A 20,716-nucleotide genomic window follows, 5' to 3' on the forward strand; every position below is an offset into this window, starting at 1 on the left:
TGTGTTTTCAATTTCAGTATTATTATAATATAATTATAAGTATAATTTATGCTAATGACGCACAGCTTGTCATTATAATTATTTTTGGTTTTATGAAAAAACTAATATTTTCTAACCGGTTTATAAAATGAAATTGGTTCTAAACTGGTTTTAAACTGAAATTGAATTGTTTAAATTAAATGGTTCAGTTCATTAACCAATTAAATGGTTCAGTTTTTTAATAGTGCAATGCAATTCAGTTCTAATATACATACAATTCAATTAACCATACTTTTGAACACCCCTAGTAGGACGGAGGTCAACATCTTCTAACAACTCATTACACAAAACGCAGAGATTGTACTCATCATTAGTAATTATTGAACGTATCCTGCAACTATAAAAATCATGCAATATGACAAAAAAAATCAAAATAAAATATCCAACCAATTCAACAAACACTCTGGTAAACAAATTGCTTTCATGAATAAAGAAGTTTTAAGGAACAATGACACTGTCTGTAAACAGACCTTTGTTTCCACATTGAACCAACTCAACGAGTCCATCCATTTTCTACATGGCTAATAATTATAAATATACAAACACTCCAATAAACAAATTACTTTCATGTATAAGCAAGTTTCTAGGAATGACTTTGTCTGTAACCAAAGCTTGTTTCCACATTAAACAACCTCAATGACTCCAGCCATTTTTTGTTTGACTAATAAGTATGACATACAAACACAAACTGCATAAATAAACAGAAAAGAGTGTAGGGGAGGCAAATGCATTATCAAGTTGCTTCATGGACTATTGTTGCATCAATCTGGAACTTTCCTTCTTCCTCTATACCGAAAAATTCAAATGAAGAATTCAAAGCATTCTGGAACAATTCGTCATTGCTAAATGCCAATTTTATAATCTTTACGTATTTATTTTTCGCATCCAAGAGCCCCTGCTCAAATTCAGCATGATCCTTCAATCTTTCTGGATCAATACCAAGTTTTTTAACAGGCTCTCGAATGTGTGAAGTCATCACTTCACATATTTTCGAGAGACCATCAGTAACACGGCCGAACAAATTATAGTGGAAGCAGGACATTAATCTGATAGGTGATGTACAAAAAGCATGCCCAACTGGAACAGCAAAGTGGTATTCAATAAGAATCAATGGAACAGTTAAAACGTCATTTTTCACCATTTTCACATGATAAAACATTTGTATTTAACCTCACCGAAACAAACAAGCTTACCAATTCTATGCAAGATACCTATACAGTTTTCTGTCTCTATTATCTCTCTCCATAAATTCCCTCTCAATAAGAGACTCAATCCGTTTCTTCACATCGGTTAAATTTGCGAGGAATCGCGGCTGTAACAGCTTTGTGACCTCAGCTATAAGATTGTTATGATCAAGCTGCTTCCTAGCTTTCATAATCCTTACTATTACTGAGTCAATTTGCAACTTCCGGTCCTCTTGTACTTTTTGTCGAGTTTCCAGTTTCTCTGGTTCCGATTCCTTTGTTGCAACAACAGTTCCTATTTTTACCTTATACAGTTTGCTACTGAAGTTGTCATTAAAAAAGAATGCATCATCCTCACTGACATCTTTGGTCATAGGCTCCTTCCTAAGGACATTTCTTTCCTTAACCAAAGCCAAAGATTGCAGACACCTCTTCAAATCTGAAGTTGGAATCTCAGTTGCCTGCTCAATTTCCTTGTAGCTTAATCTATCAGCATCATTAAACAGCATGAGAACACACATTTGATAGGTGGAGACATTTAACTCGTGTCTCTGACCTTTCCCGAAAGTAGCTTTTAAGTCTGCTGTGCCCATATTAGTTTGCCATGTCAACCTCCTGCCAGTATGAATGCCGAGGTAATATGACTCAAATTTCTCGCAAAGTTCCAACATTTCCACCGGAAGGTTACATGCCACACTAGCAAGAGATGGCCAAGACCCTGTCGTTAGAATCTGCACAGTAAGTGTAGGACCATCACCTAACTCAGGGTGGCGGGCATAAAAGCCTTGCATTGTGTCTAAACTGGTTTTCATGTCAGTAAACATGCCCTCTAATTTTGAGGAAAATTGGAATCCACATTCTGTTTTGAGCTTGACTACGAAACTCCTTTCAGCATCATTAGAAACTGTTTTTCCAGACAAAAGTCGCTTTGCCAGATGCTGTTTGTAATACTTCTCAAACACATCTTTTTCATCCAAGTACCGGAATAGGATCATCACTTTGTCAAGAGTAACCTCTATATCACCCTCGCTAACTCCCTGTAGACCCTTTCGAAACTTATCATCTACAAATAGTGAAATGAGCTCTGGAGAACGGGGGTTCAAGTTAATGAAATATTTAAATGATAAATTCAAAGCATCTCGGAACAACTTGTCATTACTAAACGCCATGTTTATAATCTTGTCGTATTTTTCCCTCTCATCCAAGAGCCTCTGCACAAATTCAATAGGATCCTTCAACCTTTCTGGATCAGTCACAAGCTGTTTACCGGATTCTCTCATGTGTGAAATCATCACTTCAATTATATTCGGGAGACCATCATTAACACGACCGAACAAGTTATACATTCTCCCCAAATCTTCATATTTATCATCACAAAGCATGTTAACTAAGCCAGAGTTTTCCATGTGGATTAATCTCAGCATGTGATTTTCAATCATCTCCTTCTCCACCACATTAGTAATCTTCTTTTCAGTCCTCGGGTCCAAGTAATGGTTCACTCTATCCATTTCCTCATCCAGGCGCCTCTCAGCTTTCTTGAGATAATCCCCGCAATCACAACACTCCATATATTTCTGGGACTCAAACCTGTAGAAATCAGCTGAAACTTGCAGAAAATGAGTCTCAAATTCTTGTCTATAAACAGGACCTAAATCCATCAGCATCAATGTTATATTCCTTATCAGTCCTCTATTAACAACATCCCCAACACGCTCACTGTATACTAAATCCAAAAGCATACTCAACAGTCGAGACCTTATCTGGTTGGAATGAATAACATTTTCTCTCCACAGGTTCAGGCCAAGTGCATAAACTCTGGGCTTCTGGGTAATTGTTGTATAAGTCCGGTCCATGTACATCAGAATGTCTCTAATCATTTCTAACGCCTTATTATGATCAATCCATTTTCTGTTGAGTTCTTCCAGAAAGGAAATTCCTTGAATGGCTTCAACAGATCTGGCTATCTCTTTGAGATGAAAAGTCATGGTGGCAACCAACCCAGAGTAGAGCTTCTCACCAAATTTGTGAAGAACCATATTGTAAGCATTCCTAAATCCACAAAATAAAGACAATAAAATATTAGATGATAAAATACCCAAAATAAAGAGATAAAGTACAATATCCATTTGATGTGCACATGTAGTAGGAAAATTTGTAAAGCAAGATCATCTTATTTGCAAAAGCAGTTCATTATTTCAGATTTATAAACTATTAATTCAAAGAGAGGACAGTAATGAAAGTAGGCCACAAAGTCTAACAAGTATCTGGAATGGCAGCCAGTGTTACCCTAATAGCAAAACTAGGACAGTGTCGTCTATCTGTTTACATGACTACATTCACATGAACCTAATAGATCTCTATTTCAAACCTAGGTTATAACCAAGCCACTTGTAATTAATACGTGAAATAATGAGATTATTGAGATGTTAGAAGGATAAAACATCACATAAATCTAATAGATCTCTATTTCCTTTTTTGAAGCCTACAGCCTTCACACAAGGATGGCATGCTACAAAAGGAATCACTCCAAGCAAGAAAATGGGTGCTTTACAAAGTCATCATAATCTGAAAGCAGCTTATGGCAATATAAGTGATTCTTAAAAAAAAAAATATAATAAGTGAACCTATTTCTTTAATCAAAGAGGAAGGGTAAACTCTATTGTTTGGATAAACGGCTTATAGCTCAAATGCTTATCAAAATAAACGTTACGAATATGCTTGCATAAGCTATTTTTATAACATAAGATAAAATAACTTTAAATTGTTTTTATATATATTCCAAGTTATTTTCGTAAGCTATTTTGGAAAAGTTATGAAAAAGAAACTCAAAAAAGTTTAAGAAATATGTCATAAGCCGTTTTGGTTCAGACTACCAAACAGTTTCACAAAACTTATGCCAATAGATAAGCTCCAATAAGTTAATCCGAACAGGCATGTAATCCGAAAACAGCTTATGACAATAAGTGATTTGGAGGAACTAATCAAAATCGTTTTCGAAATTTCGTCCAAATATTTATGCAAGTAAGTACTTAAGCCATAAGATAAGCAAATAAGCTCTTCAAAACATCCCCTAAGAATGCAAAATCATGATCAAAATCAATGATAATGATAATAATAATAATAATAACAACAACAACAAATAAAACAAAGTTTTCTAAGAATCAACAACAGTAAGTAAAGTCATGAAGAAGAAAAAAAACATGTAAAGCTCTTCAAAACTGAGAGTACTAGCGTTCTGATTATATATCTCATGAATTGCATGTTCCAGAACGTTCCAAGTATGATCAGCATATCTCGGATCCATGATAACTCTCTGCTTGAACGCCTCAATCTGAAATGAGAAAGTGCGAAACGTTGCTTCGTTTTTTCTTTGGTTTAACGGTTTGCAGTTGAATGAAGTTCAGCGGGTTTATACTTATGAAGTACGGTTTCGTTCAACGGATATGCACAGAGAGGTAGAAACGGGAAATGGAAAATTTTTAAATTTATGGTATGGTATGATTTAAATACCTTATAAAGTTTAATTAAAAATGTATATAGTTGTTTTTATTAGTAATTTGACGAATATGGTATTCTGTTAAAGAAATATAAATGGTAAAGAATAATTAAAAAATAAATAGTAAATGAAAATAAGAGGAAAAAAATAAAAAATAAAAAGAATATAATCACGTGTTTTAAGTAAAATATTGTAAATAGCAGGATTTATGTACCGAAAAACACAGCAATATTCATGTATTCTTATAAATATAGTAACTACTCTATTTGAAGGAGAGGAAAAATACAAAGAATCGCATAAATTATTATAAAAAAATACTTTTTTTTGAATAAATATATAAAAATGTGTTTTGGATTGGGCCTATGACTGGCCCAGCGTCGGGCTGGGCCAATCCAGCGAAGTCAACATGAAGGTCCAACGAAATATCCACTTGTTCATAATTGTTAGAGCGTCTCAACCATGTGCCTCACGTAGAGCATGTGGTCAACTGCCCACCGAAAGATTTGGTCTTCCTCCTCCGAACCTTACGGACAGTCTATCCAGGATGTGAGTCACATGCTGACTCTGCCTTACCACGTAGAATCCTAGCAGTCTCCTGTTTTGGGCCTCCACGATCCAGCCTAAAACAACAGATCTTGGTCCAGCGTTGGAGGCTATAAACACCCTCTTTCACAAGAGGGGCAGATAATCATTCAATTCCATTCTACATACTTGCTTTCTCACTCTGAACCTCACTTTGACATCAGAGTGTCTTGCAGGTACCCCTCCTCTTCTTTGGACGACCAGAATCACATTGCAAGGCTGGACGATAGTCTGATCCCAGTACGATCAGTGGCGCCGTCTGTGAAAATTTAACTGTTTCCCTGTCTTCTCTCGAATTAGACCAAAGCAATCCAATATCAACCTACCGATCACAATGGCCAGTCAACACGATGATAACGTAAATCCTTTCCTCGTCACCGAAAACCATGAAAACAATGGGACAACTGGTCCCGAGCAAGGTGACATCAAGGACAGGTATCCCGCCTCTCCCTCATCCAAGGAAACAGGCTACATCATCGCCCAACATTATCTCTTCGACGACACCTATCAAGAGATCCATGTGCCTCCTAACACGGACCCGACCACCGCGGCCTTGCTCGCGGCCATCAACCAGATGAACTTCCTCGTCTTCTAGCAAAACCAGCGAATTGCAATGATGGAGGTTGAACGCCGATCTTTAACCCCGAGGAAGCACCGATCTAGGTCCCGCACTCAATCTCCGCGATGACGAAGCAACCACCCCCGTTCACCCCGACGGAAATACCTACAAGATGAATCTTGAAACCCCTCTCCTCGGTCACAGGGCAATCGCCCCCGACTGGAGCAATAAGTTCCAGATGTCCCCAAGAAGCGGGACGCGCCCCCAGGGGAGGAGCTAAATTCCCCAGCAAAAAAGAAAAACAAAGCTACCCACAAGAAGAGTCGGCCAAATAACCCGCCTTGCCGCCACCAGAGCTCTCGGGTTGAGTCACCCCCATCCATGCTCAATTACTGCATCGTTCGAGGAGCCATCATGTGCCGACTCTTCCCTATGACCCTAAGGAAAGGCGCTATGTCTTGGTACAAAAGCTTGGCTCTGGACTCTATCCATTCTTGGAGGAAACTGAAGGAGCAGTTCTCCAGACACTTCATCGCCTCTCGACGACACCCAAAATTGGAGGCGTCCCTAGAAGCAATCATCCATGGAGTCTATGAACCCCTGCGGGCTTACCTCGACCGGTTCAACCGGGAAGCAATACAAAAGTCCCCACGATTGATGAAATGAAAAGTTATTTACTCGAACGGGGTCTGCGCCCGGGCAACGACTTCAAGAAGGCTGTTGGGATCGAAAAGCCCCACTTAATGGACGCCCTCCTCCTCAAGGCTGAGGCCTACATCCAATATGAGGAAAAAGAGGCTTCTAACCACACCTGTGGGTCAAGGAGCCAAGACACTTCGAGGAGCCAAGACAACTCGAGGAGCTCGAAATATGAGGACACCGCTCCTCCTCGACGTGGCAGAGAGAAAAGAAGGGACGACAAACCTCGTGATCCCCGAGAGCATAGAGGGCCTGTTGGCCGCTTCACTGAGTACACTCTGTTGACCGCGTCCCAAAAGTCAATTCCGCCAAACCTAGGGTCAACAAGACTAAATACTGTCAGTTCCGTTGCAGCCATGGGCACATCAACAAGGATTGCGTCCACCTCAAAGATGCGATCGAGACCCTAATCAGGGAGGGCCGTCTGAGGCAGTACGCTAAGAAAGACAAAGCTCCTCAGCGAGACATCCACGATATGAAGAAAGTCGAGGAGGACAGGTCTCTTGATGCTGGCCCGACCAAAGTCGCCCTTTGCGTCTCTCGGGAAGAGGATTTCCTTGTTCTCGGTGAGCAATCCACACTCAGCCCTAAGGAGAAATTCCCCGCGGCAATGGTCATCTCGGGCGGAGGTCTCGACTAGATGGCTATAGGGTCAGTGAAAAGAAAGTTTGACGAACTCATCAACGCCAGTTCAAACCAGAACCTGAGTGTCAGCAGGTTTAGAGGGAAATTTGATCCTATCATATGTTCGTTGCATCCTGGTCGACAAAGGCAGCTCTCTCGACATCATGTACTCCTAATTCTACAACACTCTTCAACTCGACGAATCCCACCTGACACCTTACGTTGAATCTGATCTCTAGGGTTTCAATGGCACCACCACCAAGTCTTGGGGATACGTCAAACTGCTCGTTACCTTCAGAGAACAGGAAACAACAAGGCAAGTCAAGACTCTCTTCTTAGTCATAGATTGCCCGTCCCTGTACAACTGTATCCTAGGTAGGCCAACTCTGGCCGAACTGACTGTCATGCTTTCAACAATTCACCTTAAGATGAAGTACTACACCAGTAGAGGCCGTGTAGTCACCATTCAAGGTGATATCAAAGCCACAAGAAGATGCTTCAATGTCGCTATGAAGGGACACCACTCAATATTTACGACTTTCAAGGCCGAAAAGAAGCTCCACCAACGGTCAAGTCAGCCCTCCAAGAGGAGCAGAAGTCACTTCCTCACATCGGCTCAGTTGACATCGACACACGCTTCACCAAAGACGAACTGAAGGAAGAGAAGATACGTGAAGAAGAATTTCGACCAGATCCTGTGGACGAGAAGCCTCTTCACCTTGTTTTCCCCATCCTAGACGGGACTTCAAAGTCATTCTCCTGGAAGAGAGCCTGGACAAAGGCGTGAAGATCAGAACAGGCCTCCCCGACTTGGCAAGGAAATAACTCAAAGCTTTCCTTCGACATAATGCTGACTTGTTCGTGTGGAGCTCAACAGAGATGCCCAGAATCAACCCCGAGGTCGAATGCCATCAATTGACCATAGACCCCGCCGTTAGGGCGGTAGTTTAACGTAGGCGTAGGCAGTCTCCCGAAAAAGCGGAGGCTGCTGAAAAAGTTGTAAAAGACCTCCTAGAGGCAAATTTTATTTCTGAGGCCCAATACACAACCTGGCTGTCTAACGTTGTACTTGTCAAAAAATCTAATGGAAAATGGAGAGTGTACGTTGATTATACAAATTTCAACCGGGCTTGTTCCAAAGATACTTATCCTTTACCTAACATTGATAGGCTGGTAGAAACAATCGGCTGGCTATAAACTTTTATCATTTAAGGATGCGTATTCAGGTTATAATTAGATACCCATGACGAGGAGCGAAAAATAGTGCACGACATTCATGACTGAATCAGGCAACTACTGCTACAACGTAATGCCCTTCAGTTTAAAAAACACTGGAGCAACTTATTAATGAATGATGAACAAAGTATTCTGCAGCGAGATCGAAGATACCCTCGAAGTGTACATGGACGACATGATTGTAAAGTCCCAAAAGGAAGTAGACTACACAATCCATCTGAGGAAGGTCTTCGACTAGGCGAGGAGGTGCAAAATGAGATTCAACCCGGAAAAATGTACATTTGGGGTATAAGCAGGCAAGTCCCTCGGTTTCTACCTAACGGAACGAGAACTTGAGGAAAACCCTGACAAGTGTCGGGAACTCTCTGAGTTCCCTACCCTGAGCACAAAAAATATATCCAATCCTTTAACGGAATGCTCACTTTGTTTCCTGTTTCGTGGCAAAATCTACCAAACACGCACGCCCATTTTTTAAACTCTTGGATAAGGAAGCAAATTTTGAATGGACGGACGAGTGCGAGCAAGCCCTCCTCCATCTCAAATGAGATCTTTCACATCCCCCGTACTCTCGAGACTAGAGAATGGAGAAACAGTGTACCTCTATCTAGGCGTGTCAGCTGAGGCCGTCAATGAGGCTCTCATCTGCAAAGCCCTAGACAGACAAAAACCTATATACTTCACGAACAAAAATCTGCAAAGCCCCGAGGTCAAGAACCAACAATTCGAGAAGGTGGATTTAACGCTTATCAACGCAGCCTGAATGCTAAGGCACTACTTCCTAGCCCATACGGTCATCGTGTGAGCCAACTAGTGGAGATGGCCGCGATCGACTCCCCAACTAGTGGAGCCAACAGGTGGACTATCTTCGTAGACGGGGCTTCCAGCTCGACAGGAAATGGGATAGGCGTCATACTCAAGATCAAAGAAGGAATCATAATCGAAGTCTCCCTCACTCTGTCCTTCCCAACATCGCACAACCAAGCCGAGTACGAGGCTTTCCTAACAGGGCTCTGCCTAGCCGAATACTTAGACACCCGAGAAGTGAAAATCTTCACTAACTTCCAGCTTGTCGCCTCACAAGTACGGGGAGAATATTAGGAGAAAAAAGTCAGCCTCATGGAGTATTTGGCACTACTCAAAGAAAAAATGACCAAATTCGACCACGCAAAGTTGAACACGTCCCTCGCAAACATAACACCCGGGATGACGTCCTGTCGAAACTCGTGAGCACGAGAAAGAAAGGGGGAACAAATCCATGATCCAGGAGACTCTCCCCATCCAAGCATCGAGAAACCCGCAAGCTTGCTCGAGGTAAACGCCATAGGTGACAGCAACTACTAGATGACCCCTGTGTACAATTTCCTAACAAAGGGAGAGCTACCCTCTGACCAAAAAGAAGCCACCATGACAAAGTGAAGAGCCTGCTCCAACGTCCTAGTCGATGATAAACTCTACAGACAAGGATTCTCCATCTCGTTGCTGATAGGCGTCGAGGAAACTAGTTTCCTCGACATCCTACAAGAAATCCATGAGGGCACTAACGCCCAACACCTTGGAGGAAGATCCCTACCGCGAAAGACCCTTCGAACGGGATATTACTGGGCCATGATGCAGCACAACTCCAAAGAGCACATCAAAAAATTTAACAGGTGTCTACGCCATGCAGATATGCATTTGGCACCATCCCACGAGCTCAAACACTTTCATCCCCATGGCCCATCGCCTGGTGGAGAATGGACATCCTTGGGCCGTTCACCGTAGGTTCATACCAAAACAAGTACCAAATCATCGCCGTCTATTACTTCACAAAATGGATAAAGGTCGAGGCCCTTGCTAAGATCACCGCTCACTATATACTATGTTTCTTCAAGCGCAACGTGCTTGCCCGGTTCGGTCCCGCAAGCGCTCATAACCGACAACGGGACACAGTTCATGGACGGGAATTTCCAGGACTTCGTCACCAAGCTCGGCACAAAAAAACACTTCACCTCCGTCGAACACCTAGAAACCAACGGGAAAGACGAAGCTGCAAACAGGGTAATCCTTCGAGGACTCAGGTAACGACTAGGCAAAACCATAAAAAGGTGGGTCGAGGAACTGCACAACGTGCTTTGGGCCTACAAAACGACACCCCATTCCACTAATGGGGAAACTCCCTTCCGATTAACCTACGGAACCCAGGCAGTAATACCCGTGGAAATCAGGGAACCATCCCGGAATACCGATTCCCCTCTCGATGAGGAGATGAACGATGAGCCTCTAAGAGAAGAGCTCAACCTGGTCGAAGAGATATGTTTAGGGGCTGCCCTCCGCGAGGCCAAAATTAAAACACCACATAACTTTACCCCATGATGCTAAGGTCATAAACTGAGAATTTCAACTCGGCAGCCTAGTCCTGTGCAGAAATCAGAAAGACTCTCGCGAAGGAAAGCTCAGCGCAAATTGGGAAGGCCCTTACCGCGTCTCGTCGAAGACAGACAACGGGGCCTATTACCTGAAAAATCTACAAGGGGGGTAACTTGCTCGACCTTGGAATACTGAAAAAGTTAAAACAGTATTACGACTAGTTCTGACTACCAACCTAGCAGCCGACATGCTCTGTTTGATAACAACAGAACATGCCCGACCACGGAAGCGAGTCGTGGTACGAACATCACCCTCCAAACTTCAATGAAGACGGGCTTCTCGCTCTTTTGATAAGAAGAGTCTTAGCCTGACAGGGATACCTCTACTGAGCTCCACCGTCGTAGTACTAGACAAGAAGGACACCCATCTCGCAATGGGAAAGTCCATGTTGTGAGGTTAAAACCTAGATCACGACCTTAACCTCGTTATCGGTCAGAACTCAACTCTGACCTCTTGATTTGTTCCTAGCACAATCGAGCACAAGAGTTTTTCGAGAAAAGCGCCACACTTAATCTTCGCAAACATAAAAATATTCAACATGCAAATAAAAGCATACTAAAAACATGGCAATTAAGAGTGTCGACCACACAGGCCAACATTGTCAACATTAAAAAAATGGGCAGACCCCAATATACATACACGAAAAAACAAAAATTACATGACACTCAGGCCAAATACAAAAGGCACGTAGGCCAAACACAAAGCGCGTGCAAGCCGACAAATCACAACTCAAAGGATCTTCACTCTCATTCCTACAAATTTTCCTCGGTGGCCATACCATCAGGGACGATGATATGGCCATCCACCGCCTGGTAGAACGGGTCAATTCCTTCAATAGCAAGCTCGACTCCAGGATTGACGACCAAGAGCTATTCCACCGTATTATTGAACCAGACCCCAGAGTGTCTAGGCAATCCTATTTGAGCAACCGGATCTAGGAGATCAATTGAGCATGACTCAACATAATTTTCTCCTTTTCTGTCTCATTTTCGACAGGGAGAATAGTAGCCTCTAGCTCGGAGACTCTCGCACGAAGATTATCCTGCTCCTTAGTCACCTCCATGAGCTGTTTTGTTTTCTCAGCCATATCCTGCACGAGCCCGATTTGGATCGCATACCTTCTTTTATAGTTGTTGAAGTTGCTTTCCAATTTTTCCACCTTCAAGGCTAGCTTCTCGTTCCTCGCTCGCACTCTCTTGTTCCTACATCGAGCAGGTCTCCGCATCATTGAGAGCCAGGGAGGCCCCAAGAACTTTCATCATAGACTCTGCATCTGCGACGAGCCCCTTCCACCTTGTCTCTTTGTCAAGACCCAATATTTTCTTCGTATCCTCCTCATGCAGGGAAATAGAATTGTCCCCGTTGAAAAGTCACATGTGAATGTAGCAAGGAGGCAGCACAAATTTCTCCTCGGCATTGTCACCCTTTTCCCCGTCAGGATCGATGCTTTATTGTGGCTTTGTTCGGTTTCCTAGAGGATTCAGGTCAACTTCATGTGAGGAGGAGGAGCCCTCAGGAGTGTTCGCCTTGGCCCCTGCTTGTAAATCATTATTCGAAGCCGTAAATTTGGCTGGGGAAAAAATTTCGATGAACCCCACAAGCCTTCCGTAAGTGGCATGGCCGTCTTTACCCAGCTCCTCGAATTTGAAAATGTAATGTTCGGTTCCCCTGTCGAAATGAAGCCTCTCCCACTCAAGCAGAAACTTCATCGTAAGCCTTCGCATCGATTTCCCATTCTCATGGACGATCGCAACCTCGAACGAGGTTTCTTCTTCCGGCTCTGTCGCCGGTCTCACCAGATAATACATGTCCTTGAAGCAACGAACAAAATCCATGTATGCTTTGAACAACTTTCTCGGTTGCTTAAAGGACACCCGGTTTTACGGACCATTAGAACCCCCTTGTTGTTGTAGGTGGAAAACCTGAAAGAAAAGGGGAAAAGTAGCCCCAATCTCGAGATACTGGCAAATAAGCTCGAATGCCCAAAGGAAAGCAACATGTTGGGATGGAGCTGAGAAGGAGCCAACCCCAACCAGCTAAAGATCCCCGTCTGAAGGTCAGTAATCAGCGGTCGAATTCCCTTTTCCTTAAAAGTAAACTCAAACATTGGAAAGCGAGTTCCCCGAAACGAAAAACAGATCCTATGGTCGGTGCTCGAGAGCAAGGGTATCCATGACGTCGGCGCTCCTCCAACCCTGTTCTTGACTATGGTGGAGGCGTCCTTGGAATCAGGAATGAACCGTGATTCAATTTCCCTAGGCTCCGACACGACCCAACTTAAGTCATAACTCGTTCGCTCCTCGGGCGTTATATCCTCCTCAAGTATATTAGTTACTTTTTGGTACTTAGCCATTTTACCTAAAAAAGAAAAGGAAAATAGTGAATTTTCGACAGAAATCAAATCCACCATTCCATCGCAGATCAAGTGAAAGGGAAAGAAGAAGCCAGAAGACGCACCCTCGACCAAAGCTTCAGCCCGACATACAATGCGAGCAAAAACTTCTTCTTCGACAATCAACTGACCAAGGGAAATAGTTGTCGCGATAAAGTGAAGATTCATGAATCCTCCTCGGGGAATTCAAGTATCACACCAGGAAGTTTGTAGGCCTCATCGGAGGATTCATGAACGTCCTCGGGGCAGTCACGCCCCTCCTCGGAGGAGTTATGAACCTCCTCAGCAAAAAACCATAATTCTCGCCAAGTAACTCACTAATTTTCTTGAAAAAGTAGTGAGTTTCCTCGAGGGATTCAAGGGTCTCATCGGGAAATTCATCTGACTCTTCAGAAAAATCCTAAGTCTGCCTAGAAATTCCTTGAAGATTAAAAATATTAGGACTAACATACAATGAAGGGACAAGACTACTTACTTGGAAAAACAAAGATGCAGAGGCTCTTGACATAGGTGAGTCAACGAAGTTGAAGAAATCTCAAGAGTCCGTGAGTAAGAAAATCGCAGGGAAAGAGAGAAAGGACTTGGAAATGTTAAATAAATATAGTAAAATCAAGTTTTCCAATAATTTCATTAAAATCAAGTTTTTAAATTACTTCATCGCCCAAGACGCTTGTTTTGTTACGTAAGGTTTATCTAGTAAATTCTGCACACGCGTCCTTTCGTGTTCGGTCAAGAACTTTGTATATTTGTGGAGGTTGTATGTCTCGATATTGGATGGTCTGACTCCCAACCAATAAAGGTTGGGAGTGGTCATGTTTTCACTATCGTAAGCAGTATTTCTGGCCCCGTATTTGTAACAAAGAGTTATACTAAAACCAAAAATGTCTCCATCCATTAGCGCAAGTACTGGTAATTTCACATGTAAACTTATTTACCTCACGAGTTTTCTTAAGGCCACATCCGGCATACTAGATTCACTTATAATTACACATTTATATTTTTCATGAAACTTAGCCGAATGCAGAATGGTAAGTATCACATGACTTTCTACTAACAAAATGAAAAGTGCTGCCTTACTGTTAATCTTTGTAACATTATCCACGACCATCGGTATATAGCCCCCCGACATATCCGCCCTTTCACATGTTTCACTTTTTGTCTTTCTCTCTCTTTCCAATATTTTCACTTTCATTTTAATTTTTTCTCTCTCAACTTTTTTTTGTTTTATTTTTTAAAACATAAATAAATTAATAAATTGAATCTTTTTTAATGGAATAAAGAGGAATTTACTCAACCGAAAACATAATTATTTTATGATTATTAAAAAATATTCATAATTATTAAAAAATTATTTTCAAATGTCAAAATTTCTACTTTACTCACGGGCCACTATCAACGAAATTCCCTTTTTATTTTAATTAACAATTTTCTTTATTTGAGAAACAAAATTTTTATATTCAATTGTAAATTTTTTTATTTTTTTCACATGACATTATCACAAAATATCTATTTTATATTAATTAACAATTATCTTTATTTCAGATACAAAATTCTTATTTTCAAATGTCAATATTTCTTTTACTACGAGGCAATATCAACAGGATACCTATTTTATTTTTATTAACAATTCTATATAAATACAAAAATGAATGACAATTCTATATAGATCCATTGCTACATAAGATTATTATTTAGCTTTGTTATGATTTTTACAATATCTTTCTCAAAATCATATTACATCTTACTCATTATAATTTTGCACATGTCTTTAATGTTATGGACACAACAAGTTAGATCCAAGCAACAAAACATGTATAAATGTTAATTTGCACTTGATAAAGTGACACTAGACACGATCAGTTAGATTTAGACAAATATATATATATATATATATATATATATATATATATATATATATATATATATATATATATATATATATTAAAATACCCTTTCAATGATGAAATATTTTAAATATTAATGAGTATTCCAATCTTTTCATTGTAATATAATTGAAGAACCGATTCATTCCTACTCTCAAGATAATTTGTTATTTAGTAGGTGTTGAGTTATCACTCATTTGCACTTGTCTTTAATGTAGAAAATGTGAATGAAATACTTTATGAAGTGTTATGGGACACAATCAATTAGATTCTAAAAACATACATAAACATAACTCTCAATTTGCAGTATAATTTTACAATACTAAATAATTTTTACCCGTGCGGACGCACGAATATATTACTAGCTAAGTTTTGAAATAATTACAGTAAAATGAAGTTTTCCAAGAATACAGGAAAATTAAGTTTCTTTTTAAAAATATAGTAAAATCGGGTTTCTCTAAAAATACAGTAAAATACTTTTTCTTAATACAGTAAAATTGAGTTTTTTCAAAAAATACAATAAAATTGGGGTTTTTGAAATTTAAATACAATTGCGTTTTTCCCAAAATACACTAAAATCAGGTGTTTTAAGAACACAGTAAAATCGATTTTTTTTAAATATGCAAAATTAAGTTTTTAAATAATTATAGTAAAATCAAGTTTTCAAATGATTTCATTAAAATCAAGTTTTTAAATAACTCCATCACCCAAGACACTTGTTTCGTTAGGTAAGGTTTATCCAGTAAATTCTGCACACGCGTTCTTTCGTGTTTGGTCAAGAACTTTGTATATTTGTGGAGGTTGTATGTCTCAATATCGGATGGTCTAACTCCCAACCAATAAAGGTCGAGAGTGGTCATGTTTACACTGTCGAAAGAAGTATTTCCGGCCCCGTATTTGTAACAAAGCGTTATACTAAAACCAAAAATGTCTCCATCCATTAGCGCAAGTACTGGTAATTTCAGATGTAAAGTTATTTTCTTCACGAATTTTCTTGAGGCCACATCCGGCATACCAGATCCACTTATAATGATACATTTATATTTTTTATGAAACTTGGCTGAATGCAGAATGGTAAGTATCACATGACTTTCTACTAACAAAATGAAAGGGTGCTCCCTTACTATTAATCTTTGTAACTTTATCCACGTCCATCGGTATATTGCCCCCCGACATATTCGCCCTTTCACATGTTTCACATTTTGTTTCTCTCTCTTTCCAATATTTTCACTTTCATTTTAATTTTTTCTCCCTCAATTTTTTTCCGTTTTATTTTTCTAAACATAAATAAATTAATAAATTGAATATTTTTTTAATGGAATGAAGAGGAACTTACTCAACCGAAAACATTATTATTTTATGATTATTAAAAAATATTCATCATTATTAAAAAATTATTTTCAAATGTCAAAATTTCTACTTTACTCACGGGCCACTACCAACGAAATTCCCTTTTTTTTAATTAACAATTTTCTTTATTTGAGACACAAATTTTTTATATTCAATTGTCAAATTTTTTTTTCACAGGACATTATCGGCAAAATATCTATTTTAATTTAATTAACAATTGTCTTTATTTGAGACAAAAAATTCTTATTTTCAAATGTCAAAATTTCTATTTTTATTACGGAGCACCATCAACACGATACCTATTTTATTTTCATTAACAATTCTATATAAATACAAAAATGAATGCAATTCTATATATATCCATTGCTACATAAGATTATTATTTTGCTTTGTTATGATTTTTACAATATCTATCTCAAATTCATATTACATCTTACTCATTATAATTGTGCACATGACTTTAATATTTTGCACACAACAAGTTAGATCCAAGCAATAAAACATGTATAAATGTTAATTTGCACTTGATAAAGTGACACTAGACAAGATCAGTTAGATTTAGACAAAAAGATATACATAAATGTACCCTTTCAATGATGAAATATTTTAAATATTAATATGTATTCTAATCTTTTCATTATAATATAATTGAAGAACCGATTCACTCTTACTCTCAAGATAATTTTTTATTTAGTAGGTGTGAGTTATCACTCATTTGCACTTGTCTTTAATGTTGAAAATGTGAATGAAATACTTTACGAAGTGTTATGGGACACAATCAATTAGATTCTAAAAACATACATAAACATAACTCTCAATATGTAGTATAATTTTACAATACTAAATAATTTTTACCCGTGCGGACGCACGGGTATATTACTAGCTAAGTTTTGAAATGATTACAGTAAAATCAAGTTTTCCAAAAATACAGGAAAATTGAGTTTTTTTTTAATATAGTAAAATCGGGTTTCTCTAAAAATACAGTAACATCACTTTTCTTAATACAGTAAAATTGAGTTTTTTCAAAAAAAATACAATAAAATTGGGGTTTTTTAAATTAAAATACAATCGAGTTTTTCCCAAGATACCGTAAAATTGGGTTTTTTAATACATTAGATTGTATGATTTCAAAGTAGTCGCTTGATAGGGAAAAGGGAAAAGCAACCTAAAATCCATTCATATCTCTTGGTCTAGGTATCCTAAGGTTCACCTTACCATATTCATATTTTGTTAATTGACGTACACAAATTACACCAAGTAGTAAGGCATCCTCGCCTTTGGTTTCACAAGGTTAGCTTCACATGCTATAAGATCTCAACTTCTTTGGTGTGCGTAGCTAGATTTTATTTCCATCACCACCCATTCCATGATGCCTACAACCCAGTTGGAGGAATACTTGGGCACCAAGGTCTTGAGAATGGTTAACTAATCAATTATCTGAGAATTATCTTCTAGTAATCGAGGTGAAAGGATATTCACATGGATTTGAGTATTACTTAAGAGTATTCTAATGTTGTAGAAGCTTAAGCATCTCGTAGCCCTTTCTGTTAGCTTTCCAATGCCTCTGACGGCGCCCAATTCCGAGTTACAAAACTCTAGTTATGGTCGAAACAGTAAAGAGATGATTTTCTATCAGGTGCAATCGATTTGCACTGGTGTGCAATCGATTGCTGGCTGAACCAGAAGCACCGAAAGTCAATTTTTCACAGTGCAATCGATTGGCATGGTGTGCAACCGATTGCTCACTGAACCAGAGCCAAAAATGACATTTTTCCTGCATAAGATCATATCTAACACATTCTAATCCATCTCAATCCGAACCCTAACATGTGACAGCATTCTATAGCAGCATATACATGTATTAACACACCTATCAACACCAACATGCATCAACAATTTTCTCATTCTAACCCTTGTTCCCAAAAATGCAATTCACCAAACCCCAATTCCTACCCCAAGTTCTAACTATGGAACTCACCTAGAAATCATTAAAAATTCTAACTTGATGATGATAATAGAGATGATTACAACTTTTCTCTTCATTATTGACCATGGTTCTTCACTCTAAAGTTGTCAAAGCTTCACACATATGCAAGAACTTGATGAAGATGGTGTTGATTAACCTTGATTCCCTCTTCAATTCCACATGCAACCACTTGATCAAGCAAGATGGACTCTTTCTCCTTCCATTCACGTGTCCTTGTTTCTCCCCATCCTCAAAATTCTGATTTTTCTTTTGTTATAAGGCCTCAATGTTCTTCAACCAAACAAGTTCATAAGGGAAAATGACCCAACTGCCCTCTAACTAAATAACATTTTACCAATGTGCCATTTAGTTTCATCCTATACTAATAACTTTTGATTCCAACTAATCCACTATCTCATTTTTGATAATTCTTGGTGATAAATAAACATGCTTAAATAAATTGGGATGTTAGAGTATGTCTCAATATCGAATGGTCTAACTCCCAACCAATAAAGGTTGGGAGTGGTCATGTTTTCACTGCCGTAAGCAGTATTTTCGGCCCTATATTTGTAAAAAAACGTTATACTAAAACAAAAAATGTCTCTATCCATTAGCGCAAGTACTGGTAATTTCATATGTAAACTTATTTTCTTCATGAATTTTCTTAAGGCCACATCCAGCATACCAGATCTACTTATAATGATACAGTTATATTTTTTATGAAACTTGGTTGAATACAGAATGGTAAGTATCACATGACTTTCAACTAACAAAATGAAAAGTGCTCCCTTACTGTTAATCTTTGTAACTTTATCCACGACCATCGGTATATTGCCTCCGACATATCCGCCTTTCACATGTTTCACTTTTTGTCTTTCTCTCTCTTTCCAATATTTTCACTTTCATTTTAATTTTTTCTCCATAAATTTTTTTTCCGTTTTATTTTTCTAAACATAAATAAATTAATAAATTGATTGTTTTTTAAAGAAATGAAGAGGAACTTACTCAACCGAAAACATAATTATTAAATGATTATTAAAAAATATTCATAATTATTAAAAAAATTATTTTCAAATGTCAACATTTCTACTTTATTCACGGGGCACTATCAACGAAATTCCCTTTTTATTTTAATTAACAATTTTCTTTATTTGAGACACAAAATCTACAATATAAGAAAGTTAAATGTTCTGGAAAAGACTGAACTGCCCCTTTGCTTTGTTAGTGAACCACGTGGATGCCTTAACCATCTTTCTTTTCTTTTGCTTCTACTTTATGTGCCTAGGGTTGCTTGTATTTTGAAAACGTTCTCCCTCTTTCTCTATCTCCCTCTTCCTCTTCCTCTTTCTTTTGTCTCTCTTTCTCTCTCTTCCATTTCATTTTCTCTCTTACCTAATTTCTGATATTTCTTCTCAAATTTATTTTCCTAATTTCCTTTTCCTCCTATCACTGCCGCCACTGCCACTTATGTCTCATCTTCATTTTTTTCCGTTATTTTCATAAATGCAACAAATAGCTTCAACGATTCAGATCTGGAAAAGGTAAAAGATACAAACTTTTGTGGTTTTTCGTTTTCAAATGCTTCATTATTTTATTTATTCAACATCACTAACATCATTTTTATTATTTTCATTTGAGATAGGTTCTGAAATAACAAAAAACTGAGTTATTTGAGCAGGTGAGCTTCTTCTTCTTCTACCATATTAAAGGTTTTGTCATTTTAACGTTTTTCTTTTTCCTCCCAGATCTGAGTTTTTTGTTGTTACTGGGTTTTTCTACTTCTTCTAAATTCAAATCTGGGTTTTTGTTTGATTTGTAGTTTTTCTCTCAGATCTGAGTTTGTTTGTTGCAGAAGATTGCAAGATTTTGGGTTGAAATGTTGTAACTTGTAAGAATGAGAATTAGAGTTTGGATTTTGAAATTTTATTTTTACATTTTGATCAACCAGGTAAATAGTGAAAGAAATTTGTATAGGAAATTTTTGATCTAACAGAGAAAATGATATCATTAATGTTGTTTGAATAATATTAATTTTTTGTAATTACTATTAAAATTTGTATAAACTCTATTTTCTACGGTGCTATTAAGTTTTTTCATCTAATTGCTACAGGTGCTATTGAGGTGTTGAAGACAAATGAGTTTTAAATGTTTGCAGATTAAATGCTATGGAAGATTGGATTACTTGTACATTTAATGCTCTATTTTGTATTTTCTGTATTTAACCAACATATACTTTTATTTTAAATGACAAATATCTTCCCTTTCTTATTTGATATAATTGAAATAATTATTTTTTAATT

At 38.3% G+C, this 20,716-nt stretch overlaps 1 protein-coding gene across 1 annotated transcript; it reads right to left on the reverse strand.

The window, feature by feature from the left end:
• Positions 1–467: 467 nt before the first annotated feature.
• Positions 468–4,557, reverse strand: LOC131643084 (cullin-3A-like). Its single transcript, XM_058913229.1, has 2 exons — positions 4,424–4,557; positions 468–3,272 (listed from the first exon to the last, which is right to left on the reverse strand). The coding sequence occupies exons 1-2, from the start codon at positions 4,525–4,527 to the stop codon at positions 1,238–1,240; spliced, it is 2,139 nt and encodes a 712-aa protein (XP_058769212.1). The 5' UTR covers positions 4,528–4,557; the 3' UTR covers positions 468–1,237.
• Between the last annotated feature and the right edge of the window lie 16,159 nt (positions 4,558–20,716).

Source organism: Vicia villosa, unplaced genomic scaffold (genome assembly GCF_029867415.1).
Source record: "Vicia villosa cultivar HV-30 ecotype Madison, WI unplaced genomic scaffold, Vvil1.0 scaffold7, whole genome shotgun sequence".
NCBI lineage: Eukaryota > Viridiplantae > Streptophyta > Magnoliopsida > Fabales > Fabaceae > Vicia > Vicia villosa.